We start from the raw sequence: 22,844 nt of genomic DNA, 5'->3' as shown, positions 1-22,844 counted from the left end.
TTCATTTTGTCATCTTTTGCTATGCCGTTCACCTCTATTTTCCTTCTCTTGTAATTGTCAGTGTTTTCACTCGTACAGTAGAATTATATCACTTTGATCTTTATAAATTCTGCCTCCTTCTGGTTGCACAGTGCGGTTCCATGTACACAGGAGAAGCATTCCGAACAACAGCACGTAGCAATAACCCTTAGTTTTTAGTGCTGAACCACAAAAACAGAACCGAACATCAATGCCAGAGCCCAGTCATTGACCTTCTGTTCCACCTCAGCAACCTGTTTTTATTCTATTTAGGTTGATTTGCGGTTAGCAAAACAGGGCCTCTGTAACTTCAGGGAAAAATTTAAATGAATATGCAGTGACAGAGTCTGTCCCCTCCTTGCCGTCTTAACCCGTAATCGAATAGTGACCTCCAGATTCTCTTCAGGTGCCCATACAGTACACCTCTCACAGAGTTTGTTTACCCTGTCGCAGCTGCAACTGCATTCAGTTTCACCCCACTCAGCACATCTGCTTTGTGTGAGAACAGTATAGTTAAATAATCTCTTTCTCTCTATCGGCATAGAACCCTGACAGTAACTTTTTGAGTTCCCTATTGCCTAGCCATAGCCTGTCAAAATTGTTTTAAGAGATAACAGTGACTCAAGCCACACTAACCTGTGTGTAATACATACTTACAGTAACCAATAAAGGGATAGTTCATCCAAAAATGAAATTTCTCTCATCATTTACTCACCCTCATACCATCCAAGATGTACATGACCTTTCACCTGCTGAGCAAAAATAATTTGTGTTAAAAAATGTCTCTGCTCTGTAGATTCATACAATGTAAGTGAATGGGTGCCAAAATTTTAAGCTCCAAAAGTCACAGAAGGGCAACATTAAAATACTCCAAACAACTGGTGCCTAAATCCATATGTTCTGAAGTGATATCATAGGTCTGGCTCAGATATAGGTAAATATTTAAGTATTTTGTTTTACTATAAATTCTGCTCTTTGCTCAGTCAATCTCCATTGTAACTTTAACTTTCCCATACATTTGGTTTTGGTTATTCACCTTCTCCGAGCATATTGCCCCCTACTGGGCAGGGGGGAGAATTTATGATATGTGGTTTCTCACCACACCTATTATATTGTGTCAAAATATATAGATTTTACCACTGGAGTCATATGGATTACTTTTATGCTGACCTTATGTGGATTTTGGAGCTTAAAAAATTTGGCACCCATTCACTTGCATTTTATGGACCTACAAAGCTAAAATATTCTTCTAAAAATCTTAATTTCTGTTCTGAAGAAGAAAGAAAGTCATACATATCTGGACTACTATGAGTGTGAGTAAATCCTGAGATAATTTTCTTTTTTTGGGTGAACTATCCCTTTAAGTCTCACAAGTCTACAAAATATTAGTTCACTCAGAGCAAGTATTTAAGTGTATGTTCTGTACTCTGTGTTGGGTAGTAATAGACTGCATGTAATCTACATGGAATGCATAATCAGATTTACAAATAACAATCAAGTATTTTTATTAAATTACATTTCATGTGTAAATGTGCGTAATTAGATAAATTACTTTTTGTGGATTATATGATTGCATATTAATTGCATAACTGATCAGTCTTGACTTTCAAACAGTCCTTCTTAAAGGATATGGAGCATTCCTTTAATACACTAGAAATTACATTCTCATCAAAACATAAAGTAAGTAATCCAAAAGTAATCAGATTAATTTAAACAAGTAATATAAGTAATCTAAAATATCATGTTACTGATTATAGTTTTGTTGTTTAATAAGTAACAGATTACATCACAGAAGTAATCTAACCCAACACTGTTTTTACTATCATATTGTCAGGTATGTTATCCATTTGCATCTTGACTATTCCCCTATTGAAGATAGTTTGCCACTCATTTGAGTGATTTTGATGTCGATACCTCATTGATTATACAATATCTTCTAATATTGAGATATAGTCCAATAGCTAATTAATTAAATATGACTGCCATTGTAAGTCCTGAATGAATTAATCTTAACGGAGGGTCTGTAATGTCACATTTGATGGTTGTCACATACAAAGAGAATAAAAGATGTACCAGGTACAGCTGGTGGGTTATCTATTAACACACCTATCTCATGATACTAAAACCTCATTGATGACTAAACTCTGCCCAGTTCTTTCAGTGTACCCCCCAACCCCCATATTTATTTACTTGGGCTTACTCAGGGATGTTAAATAGGTGTGAATTTGTGTGTACTGTATGCTGAAGGGTGTGTGAGATTGGGGTTAATACCCTTGAAAGTTTAATATATACACCAATCAGCCACAACATTGAGAAAATTCTGAGACTGTTGTGGGTGAAATCCCAGGAGATCAGCAGTTACATAAATACTCTAACAAGCCCATCTGGCACCAACAATCATGCCACGGTCAAAATCACTGAGATCAAATTTTTTGCCCATTCTGATGGTTGATGTGAACATTAACTGAAGGCCCGTATCTGCATGATTATGCACTACTGCCACACGATTGACTGATTAGAAAATCACATGGATGATTATTGGTGCCAGTCGGGCTGGTTTGATTATTTCTGTAACTTCTGATCTCCTGAGATTTTCACACACAACAGTCTCTAGAATTTACTCAGAATGGTGCCAAAAACATCCAGTGAGTGGCAGTTCTGCAGATAGAAACGCCTTGTTGATGAGAGAGGTCAATGGAGAATGGCCAGACTGGTTCAAACTGACAAAGTCTACAGTAACTCAGATAATCACACAATTGTGATGAGAAGAATATTATCTCAGAATGCTATTCTGAGATGCAGGTTGGCGCTGTTTTGGCGGCACGAGGGGGACCTACACAATATTAGGCAGGTGGTTTTAATGTTGTGGCTGATCAGTGTATATACAGTACATACATACATATTGTGTGTGTGTGATAAAGCTGCTGTTACCAAAAGCAGTAATTTTGTTGGCCCTGTGCTTTGGTTTCCCCATATCTCTACACTATATGAGGCCTTCCTAACTTTCTGTCTGTCTCTGTGTTCACCGTCTGTTTCGATCTGTTTGTCTGCAATGCAAGCTGTCTGTTCATCTGCCTGTTCTCCCTCTGACATCACAAGCCCAGATTCTCACACATGCAAGAGACTGAAAAAGACTGAGATATGTATTATCCACCTCATCAAAGTGGGGACCACTTTTATAGACACAAACAAAAAATGCACATTTTGTCATTTATAGAATATATAGACTCTATTATACTGTTTCAGCACTTTCTTATCCCAAGGAAAACTTAGGGTGAGGGTGAGGAGTTATAGTGTCATCATACTTTCTCCCCTCCATCTTTACTCATTCCTGGGTCCAACGGGTTTAGACAAAGAGGGTTGAGAATTTAAATCAAGTTTGGATGGTCCTCTATGAACCTGAGACGACTTTATATTTGTTGTACTAATATGTACAAACACCATTGTTCTGATTGTTTGGTTTTTTATTATTATTTTCATGTTGGTTCTATATTTGACCTTGCTTCATGTATTAGGACTTTGTACTTTTGCTTTTGTCTCCTCTGAAGCACTATTGTATTGTGGTAGGAGACGAGAGAAGTAGTTTAATGAATGTTTTTAAGAGTTGGGGTGGCTCTGTGACAGCTCTCTCATTAGAGGAGCACCCCTGACAATTTCCTGTTTCTTTTTTTTTTGGCACAAATGACAAAAAAAGAAGAATGTTGATGGAAGTTCCAGCATTTTGAAAAATAAATCAAAGTTTCTTTTATTTTTTGTGGCTCTCATTGGGGGGTTGGGGCTAATAATATTATAATTTCTTTAGCTATTTTGCTGCCTTTTTTTGTCTTTTATTAGCTGAAAATCAGTCAGGATTCCTCTGTTTAACTTGACTGTTGCTTGATATCCTGTCAATTGTCTAAACCGCTGGATTTAAAACCTCAGGCTTTGACTTTGTTTCACATTATATGATGTATGCGCTGCTTGATATGGGTATTGTAATTAGCCTTATTGTTATAAATATTGTTAATCATATAATTATTATGACAATTCAGCGATATCAATGCTGGATAGTAAAACAATGCACACTCCTTAGGAAAGGAGGCATGCCCGACCCTGGTCTCACTTGTGGTTTTGTTAGGCTGGTAAATGGGAAAACACTTCCTCAGAGAGAGGCAGCCTACATCCTGTGTTCCTTCACCCCAACCTAACCCTTCCCCCCTCTGGCCAGGCCTAACACAGCCTGTCCGGCCAAAACACTGGAAGAAAGACTTATGAAACCCTCCTCTATTGAATTCTAAGGGAGGTATTTCTCACTGTTGGGTCGTACTGGACACTCAGCCCTGGTTTACCACTGAGAACTAAATGACAGGGACATTACTGACCATCATGGGCTTGAACCAACTTGTGTACAGATGCTGTTCATCTTACACACCCAATATCACCCTCACACATAGCAATCAACAACCTCTTAATGTGTGTATTTATCCTTCAAAATCTGTGCAACAACACTCTTGAGATAAACTTTAACATATCATCAAGGTCATTTTGATTTGTTTCCAATGAATGCTTAATAAGATGTCTCTGTAAAATTGTACTTGGAAATTACTGACATGTTAAAATTAGGCCAAAAAAGGTCATTTCTAAGTATTGTTTGTGTTGAGTTCTGAATTTAATGTATAAGCCACAATTTCTTTGTTGTAAAAGGACATGCTTTTAGACGAATCATTGGCCCATGTTGAAAGGTTAAAGCTGAGGCCAGATACACAACATTTAGGAGCTCCCTCTAGTGAGCCGGCAGTGAAATAATGCCATTTGTCAGGCGAATGGCTAAAACTTGGTGTTTGGGTTATCATTGTGCGCACGCATGGCCTACCGCCTCTGGTTCTATTTCTCCCGTTTGTTTTCCCTCTGTCCTTTTGAGATTGCAATGTTAGGATTGTGTTTGTGATACACAGGAAGCCATTGTTCATTCCTCAGGAAGGAGTGTGTTTTAGCAGCAATCCAAGGCTTGCTGGACTAGAGGTGTTGCAGGTCTTGTCATAAATATATTTGAAGTCTTCCATTGGAAGGAAAATGGAAGCTGTTTCTAGTTTCTTTTTCACTTTCCACTGGGCAGAAAGATCCACGAGTCAAGTAAATTTTATTTATATAGCGCCTTTCACAACACACATCGTTTCAAAGCAGCATTTCAGATCAGGAATTAACAGACGATAAAACTGTAATGTCTATAATGTTGATGAATCATCATTGTGTAATTAGATAAAATACGATTGTTAATCGTGTTTAAAAATAAGTAATTAAATATTAATACAGTGAGCAAGCTGAAGGCGACTGGCAAGGAACACAAAACTTCATAAGATGTTGATTAATAGAGAAAATTAACCTTGGGAGAAACCAGACTCACTGTGGGGGCCAGTTCCCCTCTGGCTAACCTCATGAATATAATGTAATTATTACTTATGTATAGTTCAAGTCATGGTTTAAAATTATTAAAATAAGTAAGTGTTAAGGGTCAGTGTTTAAACATCGATTTTGTTGAACAAGTCCATCCTGGATTAACTGCAGAAGTTCATATTGATGCAGTTGTCCTTGTTAATTGGCTGATGAAGGCTTTTGTTGGTAATTGTTAGTCTATGCATTCCACTTCAAAATCGTAGTCCATCAATAGGTGATGCAGGCAGAGATCAGGGATGTGAAACGCAGTTCAGCCTGGCCGGTAATTTCGGTGAGGTTTGGTGTGGTCCATCTTAAATCCAAGGTTCAGACAATGGCATATGAAGTATCCCATGTCTTATGGTTGGAGTTGGCATCAGTTCATCCTCTGAAGTCCATCATAATAGACTGAAGTGATGTTTGGCTGGCACCGGCTGCATTTAGTCATCATCATTCAGTCATTCACGACCATAGAACTACTGGATTGGATTCTGTTATTGAAGCTACTGTTCAAAAACACTGACTGAGTGGATGAAGGTTGCCATATTGCTGAGTCAGTGTTGTTTCCATAGTTTCACAGCTGTGATTTAATGGACCTTGTGTATACGATGCCATGCAGAAATGTTGATCAAGACTGCTAGAGAATGATTTTAATGGCATATCCAATACTGAAGTCCTATTTTCTGGAATTACAAAGGATAAGAGGATTCTGGCCAATAGCAAGAGATGGGAGAGGAAGTAGTGAAAAATATTATAAATATAAATGTATATATTAAAGAAAATAAACGTATAAAGCCCAAGGTAGGAAATAATTGTAAAAGGTGGTTAAACCATCGGTTTATTTTATTTCCATATGCGTGCATACTCTGTAAGTTGTGTAAAATATTGTACTTGCACTAGATTTTTTAAAAAAGAAAACTAATATGAAAAAAAAAGATAATTTAAATTCTATTTTCTATTTGTGGTGTGTCTATTTGTAGGATACACTCACTTTGTTTCTTCAATTTTTTTTGGTCCTTTTCTTTGATGGTGCTTGCCAGTTTTCTAGTTAGAAGTTATTTCATTATTCTTAACAACAAAACAATATTTGATTCAGGTTGTGAAAAAATTTGTTTAAAAAAAGAAATTGTCTGTATACCAGTACAAGTTTATTGTTGCAGTATACACGTACTAATAAAAAATTACAGTGCCAATTGCAAAATGTGGGCTTTTCTGGAGTTTGTGATAAGCATGTTTAGCACATGGCAAAAGCCTCCAAGACTTCTCAAGGTGTGTTTGTGAGATTGAGTGGGCCCTTTTGCACATTCAAACATCCATACAATCACAAATCAATGCACAAAGAGGTATTCCACAGGTTTGACTCAATGTGCACCTAGTCAATGGAGTGTGGGTGTTGGCGGAGTTGGATGACCTTGAGTATTAGCTTCTGTTTTGAGCTGGATCATTCATTCGAATGTGTCAATGTAAGATGCATTCAGATCTAAACAGACACTGGCAATCCCACACTAAACTGGGGAACAGCTATCAAATTGAAATCTGACTCATATCTTTTCATACAAGTCTCTCTACAGAACTGTCTTCATGCCAACCATTTTAGTTGTAACCACAGCAAAATGGTGTGGAAAAGAAAGCAAGTTGGATTATACCAGTTTGTATATCCACAATTAAATTGTGTTGGAGAAATAAAAGAAAACATGCATGTGTTTAATGTGTGAATACTTCCAGTGAAATACTGAAAACTTCTAACAAACATTTAAGGAGCTTGTAACAAACTTGTGCTAGTATAGTACAATTTTCAAATATATATATTTGTTTTAGGCTTACACTAATTGACAAAATCATCACATACTAGTATTTATAGGGTATTGTCACGATTCCCTTGTTGTCTGCACTGTGTTTCACTAGTCTTTGTTAAAAAACTCCACTTCCCACAATTCCCGGCCCTCATTAATGCCAGCACTCTGTCATTGTTCGCACCTGAATGTCGTTTGTGATTATCCTGTGTCTATGTATTTAAACCCTGCTGTTTCTCCATTCACCTGTCGATCGTTGTTTGTGCATGTTATGTTAGTCTGTGTTTATATCCTGCCTGTTTTCTCCATTGATGATTTTTCATGTTTATGTTGTGTTTTCCCCTTGTGGTTGTTTTGTTTGTTCCTGGTTTTGTTTTATTTTAGTTATCCCGTTCACTCTTTTGTTCATATCATTAAAAGAACTGCAAGTAGATCCTCACTCCTCGTCTGCCTCCTGCCAAACCTAACAGGTATACTTCGTTTTTTCCGCATGCCATTCTGTCTTGCGCAGTCCAGCGCTCAGCCTTTCAAAATACACTCTTTTGATTGCGAGGCATACAGATGCATTTCAAGCATGCACACAATGACTGCTTTATGAAATGAAGGGGAGGTCACGCTACACTTCGTGCTCCATTCATTCCCATTGAAATGCATGTTCATGAGAATACATTTTGTGTTTGGCTGCGGACAAAAGTTTGGTGAACTCTGAAAAATCAGTTTAACGAGAGGATGCATGAACAATAGAAGATCGAAGAGTTCCATGCTGACCTCTTGGCTCAATACGAATAATATGTATATTTTAAAGTTGTGTGTTTTATTGTTATAGGAAAGAAGACAATAAATGTTAACATTTTGAAGATAATATTGTTTACTTACATCAGAAGCCCTCCCATGTGACATCCCGGTCTGTGTTGTCTGAAATAAATTTGCATGCTGAAAGCCTAATGTGACCTTCCCTTTACTAGTTAATGGCAGGCGTATATGCAGATGAAGTGCACATACAAGCAGTAAACAGAAAACCATATATACTTTGGCATTTAGGCATAAAACAATCACATTCTTTGTTCAGAAATGTTTATTCCTCCATATGAAACATTATATTCACATTTCACAGATTTAATAAAGTACTTGCAACCTCATCTAAGGTTTTGAACAAATGAGGTACAGCAGTCTTCACATTCCTCTGGTCTGAGACGACATCTCACAACACCTACAGTACTGAACATTCACAAAGGAAGCAGGCCAGCAGAAATAGTTCACAACAGCACACAATGCACAAATCGCCGTTCAGATCAACTCGAAGTGCTACAAACATGCTGGGGCTAGCTAACAGTGGCAGAGAATGTTCTCTGTTGGTATGCAAGTTCTCTGTGCACTCGCAGCAGAGAATGGGTTACATTAGTACAAAGAACGAATCAATTCCTCCAGTATTTTCCTGTCAAGGGGCTTTCCCTTAAGAGTTTATGGGGTGTATTCCCATTCAACCTCTGTCTTGCAAAGACAGAATGCCACTGCATATTGAACAAATCTAAAAAGCTTTAAATTATTGAAACTGAGCCATGCTGTAACTTTGTTGGTTTTCCAAAGTAATGTACAGGTTCCTGAGTGAATCTGTATCTGTGAGTGTAATTGTGTATGAGAGAGTTTTTGAGGAAGTTAATCAGAGATACATGCATTCAAGGAAGACAGAATATGGGAAGAGAATGGGAATTATGTAGATTATGAATGTGTCTGTCTTTCTCTCCTCTCTGTTGCATATCCTGTTTTTTTTTCAAAGGAGCAGGATAACAGTTGTTACTGACACTGCAACAGAGATGTAGGACAGATGAAAGAATGTAAATGTTTTCTCATTGACCTAACTGGTAATGGTGGATGTGGGTCAAAACCTTAGATGAGGGTTTGTGTTGTTTAGTGTGCATAACTAGGTGAACATTTGGCTGGACTGCTGTGTGACTCTGATGAAGGTCGTTCTGCGGCTCAGTTCTTTAAGTTTGGCAGCTCCTACATATGTGCAGGTGGACCGCAGGCCTCCCAAGATGTCCCTGATGGTATTTTCCACATCACCTTTGTAGGGCACTTGGATCGTCTTTCCCTCTGATGCCCTGAAATCACATAAACATAATGTACATAAGATACACTACTAACATCTTGGTTACATCAGCAACCTACCACCACAAATTTTCAGCAAGTAAAACTTAAGCCCAAAATGAATCACCTAAAATATAAACTAAAAATGTAACCAACAAATTCAACTTTAACCACAAATCTTGTGATTTATTCAGAAACTGCTATTCAAATTGGCTTTCTACTAATATGAAAACATTCTCACCTGTACTCTGCTATGCCTCCTACATACTTATTCATGGCTGTGTCTGAGCTCATCCCATAGAACAGTTTGAATTTCTTGCCATATTTCTCAATGACATCACCAGCAGACTGATCATGACCTGCAAGCATTCCTCCCAGCATGACAAAATCTGCCCCAGCACCTAAAATAAAATTCATAAAAACAATAATAAATTAAAGATCACCTTATATATAACATAATCACATTAGTAAATGCATTGGCATTAATTAATCTTGGTTAGTGTAACTTATTAATATAATTCTGTTCATTTTTTAGTTTGTAATGTAATAACACACACAACTTTAAAAAGTACACAGTGTGTTAGTAAATACAGAAATGAATCACCAAGATTAAAAAATGATGTAATTTGTTCACTGTTAGCTCATTTGTTAGCTAATGTTAATATAATACAAACTAATTATAAAGTGGTACCAATTAAAGTTTGAGGGTTATCACACGAAGACCCTGAAAACTAAACTTACCGAAAGCTTTGGCAACATCTCCAGGGCAGCTACAGCCTCCATCCTAGAGAGGAAAATCAAAAGTTTTACTACGAACTGCCGCTAAATAGTCAAGATTGGTTTAAATTAGTGCATAGAGTTAGTACAGGATTGAGGATGCTGCCATCTTGTGTTAATAAGATGTAATTGTAGCTTTCCATCTGTCAGCCAGTGTACTTAGCGAGTCGACTCTGATTCCCAACTCCAGCCGTTGAAGTCGATGGAATCGACTCTTCAATTCAGCTTATTTTCAGTCAGGATAGTTTTTAAAATGTGTGACATGAAGACAAAAACTCCTGCTATTATAATTAGAGACATTGCTGTCATGCCTTAAAATGACTGGTATCAATGGCAATCCATAGTTGCTGCTCATTTCTAATTTTAAGAGGGAAAATAACAAGAAAGTGACTGGGTCGGAAATAATTTCATTTTCATATAGAAACTAGACTAATTGGGAGAGTCCACCTCTCCAACCACTGTCCCTTGCATTGATGTAATATTACAAAAAACGTCCAAACGTTTTAAATATCGTCACCTTCCTAAAATAATTGCCTAAGTCATTTTTTCACTTTTCTCAGAAAACACAAAAAACTGAACCAATAATTGAATATATGATATTTATTGATAAATAAATCGTTTCTAGATGTTTGATTACAATATGTAAGCCTATTCAAATCTTTCTTAATTAGATCATGTAATGTGGAAAAAATTAGACAAAAACTAGATGAAATATTGTTTAAAAATACAAAAAAGAGTTAACAGAAAGCCTAATGCTAGCTTGACTTAGCTATTTTTCTTGACTAAAATGCTGACTAAAAAGACTAAATAAAAAGACAAAAACACAATATTTTTATGCAATATTTATAGTCTATATTATAGTAAACCTCATCACTTACCAGTAGGGGTAAAAAACTTGTAAAATTGTCTCATTGCCTTTTGACTTAGGCAAAATAAAACGGCCTAAGTCACACACTTGACATAGGCCATTATACTATAGGGGTAGAATTGCATGATCTGTTCAACTGAGGATGTGGGCGATTTTACCAAAGGTGGCCAGCATCATGAGGAGATGACTTATGCAAAAAAATCATTTTTGTCAAAAAATGACTTAGGCAATTATTTTAGGAAGGTGACGATATGTCACACCCTCTCTCTCTTTTGCACACGCACATTATCTCATTCAAACGCACATGATGAATGAGGTGGTGTCCCACCAACCAACAGGTGTTTGTAGAGGATGTGATTGGTCCTTAAGAACGCCAATTCATTATTTTGAGGCAATCACAATGTCCTGTTCATAAAGTTACGGAGTCGAACAAAAGAATCGATTCCTGTATCAGAGTCGACTCTGATTCTATGAAGTATACAGCACGAGTGAATGTTAACATGCTAATAAGAGTCTTTTTTTTTTTTTTTTTTAATAAGAGTCATTTAATCTCAGGCTGACTCACAGAGATGATGTGTCCTTTGAGTCCGTGAGCAGAGTCGGCACATTCAATGACAGCGCTCAGCTGTGGATAACCCACACCGGTCTTAATGCGTGTGGTGCACACAGAACCTAAATTATCAAACATATTAAACATGCTTCAGAAATATGTTTTTATGTTGAGGGATGGTTTCAAATGTATAGTGTTTTGTGTTACAAATACTGTATGTTTTTACAGTGTTAGGAAATTGCATGAACCAAAAGCTGATACCTGGCCCAATGCCCACTTTAATGATATCAGCTCCAGAAAGGATTAGCTCCTCCACCATCTCTCCTGTCACAACATTTCCTGCCTAAATGATTAAAACCATTGTGTAAATATATTTGTAGTTATTCAAACACACTAAATGAATGCATATTTATTTAATACATTAACATAATGTTTGTTCTTGCATCTCACCATGATGGTGTGGTTTGGAAACTTTTCCCGAACTCTTTTTACAAACTCGACAAAGTGTTCAGAGTAGCCATTGGCCACATCCAGGCAGATGTATTTGATGAGAGGAATGGCCTCCAGGATGCTGCACAGCTTATCAAGATCAGTCGCTCCACTGCCAGAGCTCGCCGCAACATGCTGATGATGAGAAGAAAGATGCTAAAGTAAACAGCAAACTGACATGTATGCGACCTTCAAACATATGGTACAACAAAATATGCTGACCAGATCAGCATCTTTCAGCCACTGAAAATGCATATTGCCACTGAAGTTAGTTTTCCAGCAAAGACATATACATGACTACATATGGCATAGGTGGATGGATGGATGGATGGATGAATGGATGGACATTACTACTAAATTAAAGATGACTTTTACATTGGCTAGAAAATCATTTTTGGAAATTCACCTCTAGGCACTCTGGATGACTGACTGCAAAAGTTTTCCACTCCTCCAGGGAGTAATGCTTTTGAATGGCTGTGAAGACAGTGTGCTGAAAGACAGAGCAGAGAGATGTTTGAGAGCCCAGCAAGAGTCTGGCACTGAGGCAGACCGAAATATAAGAGCCCCTTAATCCCAATTCATGGTAACAGGATACAGCTAATTATGTTTCAGCGAGATCATCAAAATTTAACAGTGAACAGTAAAACAAGACTTTCTCTGGATTGGATTTCAAAGACTTAGCTACTGTGTTTCATCACTTACAATGCTTTGTTTAAAGAAGCACTCACCTTACTGAGCACCTGTGCCATCTCAAAAGTGCCAGTGGTGTCCATATTAGCTGCAATGATCGGGATGCCATTGTACGTCTGCTTGGAGTTCCGGAATGTGAAAGTCCTCTGCAGATCAACCTGCAAGAACAAAGCATGCAGAGTAAAATACTGTCCATTCAAACTATAAATACACAATACCCACACTTAATACTTCATAGATCAATCCAATGCAGAGCTGTATATGTAAAGGTGTAAAGAGCTTCTCGTAATTTTAATGGATGGGGACATACTGTATTCAACCGAAACATCCTGTGCTCCTATCCCATTTCAAATTTCCCTGTTCCTGTAACCCATCAAAGCATGTGTTCAATAATATAACCACTGAATCATATTCAGACACATTTAAGAGTTATGCATATCCACTGTAATAAATGAATTGGGGTCTTTCTCCATTTGTAATGAATGTTACTTGCAGACAGTGTAAATACTAGATTTTTAAATTTTCTAAAGAATGATTTGAATGGTGCATGCAAAATTTGCAAAGATGTCAATAAGATGTTCTGAGTGGATTTTAGCATGTGGCTGTGCAGTTGCTATGGAGTTCTAGGTGGTTGCTAGGTGGTTTCTTACTGGTCCAAGTCAAAAGCACCCATACCCAAGTCTTCATGATATTCTGGTCCCTATATGGCTTAGCTCCATGTCAGTGCTTGTTGGTATATCATCCAGCTGGCGAAAACTTATAAAAGTAATAGCACACCTCTCCTCAACAAGCCACACAATTTGAGGTATCATTAATGTCCATAACACAGACACTACAGAACAAGTTTAGTTTAATTCTTCAAATACTATAAATTTGTTCAAGATTGGGAAATCATAAGATATTCAAAGACTTTGCTCATAAGAAAAGGTACCTCTTTTATACCCATATAGACCAACCAGTCAACAAACAGATTACTAATGCATGCTTTAAAGGAATTACATTTGAGTTAGCCTCCTATTCACTTTATTTTAAGAAATGAAATGTCTGTGAACACATTTGGTTACTCTAACAACATGTATTTAAGCAATACAAATGACTGGTGTGTGTCAATAACCAGTATTACATTTCCATCGTCTTGTTCCAAACCCTAATGTTCTCTTTCTTCTGTGGTTCACAAAAGTTTATTTTCCTATTTAAATCATGGTTAGATTTAGGGTTTGGAGACGTTAGGTTTAGGTTTGGGGTTAAACTGAATAACATTAGTTTAGTTAGTTAGTTAATTTTCTCTATGGGAGTAAAAGTAAAACAAATTGTACCGGTTTGAATCAAGCTTGAATCGGTTTTAAATGAAAACTTAGCATCTAAATGTTACATAAGCCACCAAAGTGGGAAGTATTCTCAAGATCAGATACTGTATATTGCATAAAATATACAAGGTTGTTGTACCAGCAGAGGCTTGGTAACAACTGAGAATGTAAAATGTGTGTAAAGCCAGGCTGTGACTGTTTGACAGGCTCTCTTTATAGATTTCTGTGTAGAATCTTAAAAAGTCCATTAAGTTCAGCTGCTTTCCTTTCTCTGGTTTTATCTTGAACTACATCCACTACGATGACCATTGGAAAGCAATTTTTCTTCCATCATCCACACCAGTATGATGGGCATGAACGAATTTGTGCTGAATCATTTATAGGTTTGTTTAAAAAAAATCTCTGCAAGTTGTAGCCTGATACACACAGTGTGTTATTTCTCTCCCTCTCATGCTTATATGCTCTCAGGTTCTCAGAATTGGTTCTTGATCAGTCATTTCCAGTTCCTGTAACTGCTGCACCTACATCAGTTACATTACATTGCTCTGTGAATGTATAATTATTTTACTGCAGGGGTTTTCAAACGTTTTTGATGGCAAGGACTCCAAATAGGATGATCGGCGTATACGGGACCAGCCTCCTAAAATATAAATGCAGCTAAGTATTTCCATGTATAAAATCTGATCTATAGTGTATGTTAAAAATATTATATATATATATTAGTTATTTCAGTCAATTAGATTTGGATCCCCTTGCTTACTGATGCACTTTGAGGCTAGACCAGTGATTGAACACTGCAGGTTAATTGAAGGCCTTTATCTACTGTTCCATCTCAAAGAGCCTGTATACCATCACAGTCACCGTTGCTGCCCATATGGTGACAGCCATCAAATGAGCCAGCTGCAGGGACCAGCCATTTACGTCATCCTGCAGTGAAATGCTCTAAGGGAAAATTCTCCTCAGAATTCAACAGTCATTACACTGAAAGCCTGAAAGTGAACACTGAAGAAAAAATGTAATAAATAAATAAATAAAATGAGGAAATGGTAACACTTTACAATAAGGTTCAAATATTGTTATCATTAGTAAATGCATTAGTTATCATGAACTAAGCATTTTAAAATGTAATGTTAATGTTAATTTATATATACACAAATACTCTCCAATTGTTCCTTCATAACAGTTGTTAGTTCATAATACATTAACCAATGTTAATTAATACAACTTTATTGTAGTGCTAAAAAAACAGTGTGCAAATGGAAAAAATGATTAAATATATAGCGCTCTTTGAAAACAAAGTCTTAATATCTTATGCAATTTTGCCTGTCAAACAAATATATCTTGTTTTGAAGATGTGTTAGATATTTTAACTGGGGCAAAAAACACTAAGAACATTTGACAGAATTCTACAGATTAAGAAATCTACAGATTTTAATTTATTTATTTGTTTATTTTTTCCAGTGACCAGAATAGAAATTAATCAAAGGTGTATCATTGTTGGGACAAAAAGGCTGACATCTTAAGATATGCTAAAGCAATGCTGTTGAAATATGGGGGGGAAAGCAGAATTAGCTTGTACATTCTGAAATAGCTTCTGTAAACTAAATATGAAATACAGAAATTTAGCAGGAAAAATTGAAAACAAAACCAAAAAAATCAACTGTTGAACAAACTTTTTTTTTTTTTACAATATTATAGAATCATAGGCTTACAAACCTTGCAGCTCAACACTGGTCTTTTATTAACCTGTGTGGAACAGGACCCTCCATAAATCCAGATGATCAATAAGTGTGTGTGTGTGTGTGTGTGTGTTGGTGCTGACAAGTGTTCAAGCTCAACAACACATTGGAATCTACCTGACGTTCAGCACACAGCTCTCCACAGGCCTATTTTTAAACATGTTTTAGGGCACTAGCTCTCAGGTTGCCTTTCCTTGGTCTGGTCAGTTGGCTCTGCATACCACAAACACTGCTGGGCTTGTTTCAAGAGACCAACCTTGATAAGCTGGCACAGATTGAAGCCTAAACATGGGCCCCATATATAAAAACTAGTCCTGCCAGCCAGACTTCATCAAGGTCATTTAGATTTCCACTGTCACTCTCTGCCGCTTACACACTCACACATAAAATTACATTGTCACAGCTCCCTTGCCTCTTAGAATAAAAACCACCCTCCTGAATTTAAGTGAATCCTTCAAGGTTTAACAAGACAAACCCTTTGACACAGTTTTCATCTCATACACACAGTGTGCTTGGTCACGGTCAACCTTACCTCAGACCTGCTCTTCAAGCTGCTCCTTTTTGGCCTGAAAAGGACATCTTTGAAGTCCAGTTTCAGGTCAGCATCCACACGGGGCATTGTGACAGGCCTTTGAGAGGAGGATAGTTTCCTGAACCGGGCTGGTGCAATTACTGGTCCAGAGCTCCAGGCACCAAACCCGATCCGGCAGAAGAACAGCGTATTTATAGTGTAGAAAGAACTGTCACTGTCCAGGCCCCCATGGCTTTATTTGGCAAGGCCCGTACTCTCTCTCTCCCTCTCCTCTTTCTCCATGGTTTCCCCTCCTCTTGCATTCAGTCTGTAGTGGCAGCAGCAGCGGCAGTAATAGAAGTGTTTCCTGTGAGGCTGCCTGACACATATAAGCACACGCACACACCCCACACATAAAACGCAGTGACTGTAGCGCAGCACTGCAGTATGTGCACACAGCACCTGCTGTCCAGCTGGGGTATTGCTGTAGTGAATCAATGAGAAATCTCAAGAGGAAGTGGAGGGAGGAGAAAAGATATAATTGAAGATTTATTTGTGTCTTCGACATAAGGTGATGTGCTTTTGCCTAATAAAAATAATTACATATGTGGTCAAGTGTGCCCCACACGGTCAATGTATTGCTACTTTGACAGATATGGCATCCCATAGTTTCACAAAATTATTACACTGAAAATGTAATAACAGATCATTTTCATTTGTAAATGTACATTCCTTGCATGATTTTTTTTTTTACCAAACTAGAATTTTAAAATTTTCTGAAGAAAATGCGAGTGGTGCTTGCCCATGTAAAACTCACAGCCACAATGCTGCAAGGGAGTTCATGGTGTATAGTTAACAGTGCTCTATGATATTCTGGTTTCTACTGTATATGGATCGGATCCAAACTCCAATATTAGTTTAATCGATATTTTACCAGTTTTATCATCCACCTGGTAAAAACTGGAAGTCAAATTACACTGAAAAGTAAAAAAGCCCCACAACTTAAGGTATCATTCATGTCTGTAGCACAAACAAACATGATCAATTCAACATGTTGCTACTGAATTTTCTTGTACGCTGACATCGACCCATTCTACAGAGTTACTGACATGTGCCATCCCCATCAGACATTTCTGCATCAATTTAAATATGTTTACCTTTTCCTATGGCACTACATGAAGTCTCAGAAACACAGGTGCTTTAGAGGTTGCATTTTTGCTCTAAGATTAAAAAATTTCCTCCAATGACATTTAGGTTTAGGGTAGGATGTCTGGTTAATAAAATGTGCATTCCCATTGACTTACATGTTTTATAACTTAAAACAACTAGATTTAAAACTCTGTTTGATGTCAACAACACTTTCAGCTTCGGCCACTGGGGGCAGTGGTTAGAATGTCAGTTAGCACAGACCGAATTGAGTTGAAGAACATTTGACCTACTGTTGCCGAATTCACAGCAAGACCAATCTGCACAAACCATGCAGGAAGTGCTTAAGTTAAATATTTCGGTTTAAGGTCTTTATTCAGATTTCTAACCCTAGCTATGAGCAATAATGATAGTGATGCTTACCTTAGCAAACCACACTTATTACATTGCAAGTTACACTGAAGACCCAGAAAAAATAACATTTCATTCCACTGTATTCATGCATGTGGCTGAAATGGCAAACCTCATTTGCCTATTTAAAGAACAGTGACTATTGCATCACAAAATGATTAATGTTGCTAAGGAATTTGTGAAAACCACATTAAATAAATATAATAAGCTTTGTGGTTTACATTTCAGTTTCAGACACATAAAATATAATGAAGCATATCTCATTAAACAAATGTTTAAGTAAAAACAAAAGTCTTTTTTATTTGGTTCTTCTGTGCCATTCAGTTGTTAATTTTAACAGCAATCAACTAAATTCTATGCCAGTAAAAAATGTATTTATACAAAACACAAAAAAAATCCTCACATTGGAAATGAGTGGTTTAAGCCACTCCATCCAGTTTAAGGGTCCAGACTTGAGCAGGTGAGTAGGGCAGATCAGTTATTAGCACAATCAGTCCTGTTGAGTGCAGAGGATCCCATTTCAAAGGCTCAGATATCCCCAACAAAGTCACCTAAACACAGAAGCTAAATTAACTCCAAGACCTCCTTTGATATACTGTAGAAGAGGTATTTTAACCGGAACAAACATTTCCATGACATTACATTTCTAATGTATTAATAAATATTTACCACAGTTTTGTCTGATGTTTTGGGTGCAAAGAGCTGAAAGGTGTACTGCATGGGATTTGTAGTAAAGATAGCATACACTGTGCTGCCTTTTGAGGTGTACCTAGAATTGAAGAAAAATGTAAAACACTAAAACCAATGAAGCATTCACAGCTTTAATATAAAAACACCACAGGCTAACTAAAGCTAAACCAAGATTCCAGAAGAGCGACTACTGTTAACTCCACTCACAAGAACCTAGTTTGTTCATAAACAGACCAGAAATCATTTCGTACAATTGTCGATCCATATACTGAAATGTCAAGTCATTGAAATAGATTACATATTTCACTACATTCTACACTGGTCTATAACGCTGTTTTTAAAAGGAACAGTAATACATGGAACAATCACTCTTAAAGCAGGACGTTTAAAAAGGTCAACTCACCAGACAGGGACAGTGGCGTTCTCAGTCTGCACTCTCCAAGGCTTAGTTGCATAAATGGCTTCCCCATTGATCTTCATCCAGGCCCCAATATCTCTGAGACGTTCCTCAAAAACAGGTGGAATCATGCCGTCTGGCTTTGGCCCCACATTCAGCAGATAATTGCCCCCGAAGGCTACTGTGTGGACCAGGTCCTACAGTCACATGATATCAGAGGTGGAATGATGCATTTCATTGATTACCAAGGGTGAATTCAGGTGCAACACAGCAGTGAAATCAAATGTGAATTGAAATTTACTCAATTATTTATATACACAATGCAAGACATTACATACAGTGCAAGAAGTTAAATTAATGATGTCTAATGATGCAAACTTCTCTCATTGCACTCATGATGGTGCAATGAATGAAAAACTTCCATTGGATAAACATCACACCTTAATTATGAATGGAAGATCCATCAGTTGGCTTAGCTCCATATTACGACGATAACCCCAAGAGTATGTGTCCACTGATGTGCATTTCTCCCACTTGTGACTGGGTAATGTCCCTGGGGTGAATTTGTCAGCACAGTTGTAATAACCTCCATGTTTACAGGAACACCCAGCCCCCCATCTGTCATTGACCACTACTACTTCCTGTAAAGAGTGTTATAAAGTAGTTATTATCATTTGAATTAAAAAACTGTTCCAAAATAAGAATGACATCATGTGTTAGTCTTACTTTGACTGGACTATCATTGTAAAGCCAGGCTAGAAATTCTGTAGAGTTCCAATAGGTGTCATTTGCTTCCCAGTCCCCATCTGACCATATCAACTCTGGCTCATACCTAAAAAGAAACAACACGTCACCATCTTAATTAAATGTCCCATAAAAATAAAACCATATATGTAGGCTTTAAATGCTGATGTTTAGACAGACATAAATAAGTCCGAAATTTAGGCTTAAATGGAGAGCAATTTACCTTCCTTCTCAAACCCTTGTCTCAATCATATGACTTATGTAATTTACCTTTTGACCAGATTGTAGAGCTCTGGCATAAGTTTGTTGTTAACAAACTCCTGGGTTTTGAAATCAGCCTGCTTGTCACTCAGGTAGAGGGGGTTGAACCATTCAAACAGAGAGTTATAGAGTCCATAATGCAGAGACCTAAAGACCATAAACATATCATGTAACAAACTTAAATTAATCTTAATTTCATCAAACAATCACAAAACTGTAAACACAGATACACAAAGGTAGTTCACATGTCACATCAAGCAGTGACAGGAGTGACCTAATCTAAATCTTCTAGTGTTGTTCTTTTTATGCCCTCATATTAATTTGAATATAATACAAAATATATACATAACACAATATATATGCATGTAGTACGTGCACTGTAAAGGGATTGTTCACCCTAAAATTTTATTCTCACAACATTTACTCACCCACGTGCCATCCCAGATGTGTATAACTTTCTTCTGCTAAACACAATATTTCAGCTCTTTAGGTCCATACAATACAAGTGAATGGTGACCAGAACTCTGAATGTCGATAAAAGATATAAAGGCAACATAAATGCAATCCATAATGGTTTAAAACACGTCTTCTGAAGTGATCCAATTAGTTTTGGATGAGAACGGACCAAAATATAACTCCTTTTTTTTTTACTGTACATCATGCAATTGCAGTCTCTAGGCACGATCATTATTTCAAGCTTGATTACACTTCCTAGTGCATGAAGCATGTGCAGAGTGCTACATGGCACAAGGAAGTGTAATCGAGCTTGAAATAATGATCGCCAAGGAGACCGCTGTCAAGATTTATAGTGTCAAAGGAGTTATATTTTGGTCTGTTCTCACCCAAAAAACAATTGCATCACTTCAGAAGACATGGATTTAACTACTGGAGTATTGTGGATTATTTTTTATGTTGCCTTTGTGTGTGTTTTGGAGCTTCAAAGTTTTGGTCACCATTCACTTGCATTGTATGGACCTACAGAGCTTAAATATTCTTCTAAAAATCATCATTTGCGTTCAGCAGAAGAAAGTCATATACATTTGTGATGGCATGAGGGTGAGTAAATGATTAGAGAATTTTCATTTTTGGGTGATCTATTCCTAAATACAAAAACGTTTATTTATATTTTTTCTTTTAGATAACTAAAATTATCATGGGGTGTGACAAATAGATTTTACAAACTATACTCTCCTTTTTCTTTTCTCTCTCTCTCTCTCTCTCTCTCTCTAAAATATAGATGTTGAAAATAAAGTTATTAATTAAATAGTAACTTGAGGAAATGCACACCTTAAATTTAGAGGTGCAAGTTATGTAATTAATATACAGGGAACAATTTTTTATATTACTGCAAATCTCAAAATGCAAGCCTAATTATTCTGTTTTGAGCTACAATTTCATCACAAAGAAGAACGAACTTAAATCGAGTCAAGTAATGACATCATCACAATAGATGTTGCTGATACAGATTTGACAACTACATACAAACAAACAAACAAACATACTTTTTCCTAATTGCAACGCCCAAATCTGCAACAAGATCCCTGCGCGGTCCATTATCCACAGAATTCCAGTTCCAGGAGTTCGGTGAGCCCCAGTTTGTGAAGCCTTCATGATGTTTCGACGTGAGAACCACATATCTGCGCAGAACGAAACAACAAACCATATGCAAAAACATACACATAACATGTAAATGGTAACTATCCTGTCCTGAATACACACTTTGCACCTGAAGCTTCGAAGATGTCTGCCCACTCATAAGGATCGAAAAACTGTGCGCGAAAGTCAGGTGCGAAATCAGCATAGGTAAATCCAGGTGGATAGTTTTTGGCCATGTACTGAACGTACTCAGATATTTGTGCGCCCTGCCAGTTCCACCAGAACCACTCGCTGCCGAACGCGGGCACAGAAAACACTCCCCAGTGAACGAAGATCCCGAACTTCGCGTCGTCGTACCATTCAGGCAGAGGTCTGGAGTCCAAACTAGCCCAATCGGCAGTGTATCGAGACCCGATTAACGACACGCATGATAACATACATAGGAACAGTGATATGTGACTCCGAGGCACTTCCATGATTTAAATAAACTACCCTTGGTTTCCTTTGAAAATGCCCGTGCGCTGCGGTTAGTGCATTAATGACCAAACTCGAGTCTAAACCTCGAATATCAGTGCACAAATGTGAATACACACCGACTTCTGCATTAAAGAGGCATATTTCTGCCTATATCATTTCACTGAACATAGTGCGCTCATAAAATCCGAATAAATCAGTTGGTATTTCCTGACTGATCATATGACATCAAACATGTGACTATAAACATATGACTTACCTGCAAAACATCCAATCACACACTGGCGTTATAAAAGAATGCACGTGCTTTGAAATTATTTTTGTCACACGCTGACACCAACGCGTATTTAGGCCACGCCCACACCGGGGGAAAAACAATTCAACCGTCTCCATTGATTTGCATTGCGAGAGGCTTCCTCCTTGTCATTTATGACTTATAACAAAAAACAAACAATGTCTAAAAGCTGCTGTGTGACAAGGTGTACAGCAAACAAGCTAAATAACCCAGAAATAAATTTGTATAAGCTGTCGACCCCAAAAAACGGTTTGTTTCAGGACATGAAAGTGGATAAATTGAGACAGACCGCAACTAGTTCTCGAACTACTCTGAGAACTACGCCCACTGGAACGCGACATGATATTAAAGGGTAACTAAACACCTGCTCAGAGTCTGACTCCACCCACTAGAAATATTTGAAAATGCTGGAAAAGTGGGCAGACCCCGGCGGGGATAGAGGGAACGAACCGAGTGCGGGGGGCACCTGAGACTCGTAGTGACGGATTAATTGACAGCTGCTGTCAGACTATGTTATTATTATTCCTCAAACGGTCGCAAGACGACATGTACATGAATCTGGCTTGGTGAGCTGGATATGGAACCTGC

General features: G+C 37.5%; 2 protein-coding genes across 2 annotated transcripts; both read right to left on the bottom strand.

Moving 5' to 3' along the window:
• Positions 1-8,288: 8,288 nt before the first annotated feature.
• Positions 8,289-16,623, bottom strand: gmpr (guanosine monophosphate reductase). Its single transcript, XM_052136218.1, has 9 exons — positions 16,264-16,623; positions 12,724-12,843; positions 12,402-12,485; positions 11,957-12,130; positions 11,768-11,849; positions 11,522-11,628; positions 10,053-10,095; positions 9,553-9,712; positions 8,289-9,325 (listed from the first exon to the last, which is right to left on the bottom strand). The coding sequence occupies exons 1-9, from the start codon at positions 16,348-16,350 to the stop codon at positions 9,145-9,147; spliced, it is 1,038 nt and encodes a 345-aa protein (XP_051992178.1). The 5' UTR covers positions 16,351-16,623; the 3' UTR covers positions 8,289-9,144.
• Positions 16,624-16,803: 180 nt separating this feature from the next.
• Positions 16,804-22,192, bottom strand: LOC127650669 (tissue alpha-L-fucosidase-like). The gene is made up of 8 exons (XM_052136251.1): positions 21,611-22,192; positions 21,394-21,528; positions 19,901-20,038; positions 19,613-19,718; positions 19,327-19,527; positions 18,893-19,083; positions 18,469-18,568; positions 16,804-18,350 (listed from the first exon to the last, which is right to left on the bottom strand). Exons 1-8 carry the CDS (start codon positions 21,961-21,963, stop codon positions 18,219-18,221), a joined length of 1,356 nt encoding a protein of 451 aa, XP_051992211.1. The 5' UTR covers positions 21,964-22,192; the 3' UTR covers positions 16,804-18,218.
• Positions 22,193-22,844: the final 652 nt, after the last annotated feature.

The sequence above is a fragment of the Xyrauchen texanus genome, chromosome 10, assembly GCF_025860055.1.
Source record: "Xyrauchen texanus isolate HMW12.3.18 chromosome 10, RBS_HiC_50CHRs, whole genome shotgun sequence".
NCBI classification, from domain to species: Eukaryota; Metazoa; Chordata; class Actinopteri; order Cypriniformes; family Catostomidae; genus Xyrauchen; species Xyrauchen texanus.
Note: the sequence above shows the minus strand (reverse complement) of the source record. Positions and strands in the feature narration are given on the sequence as shown.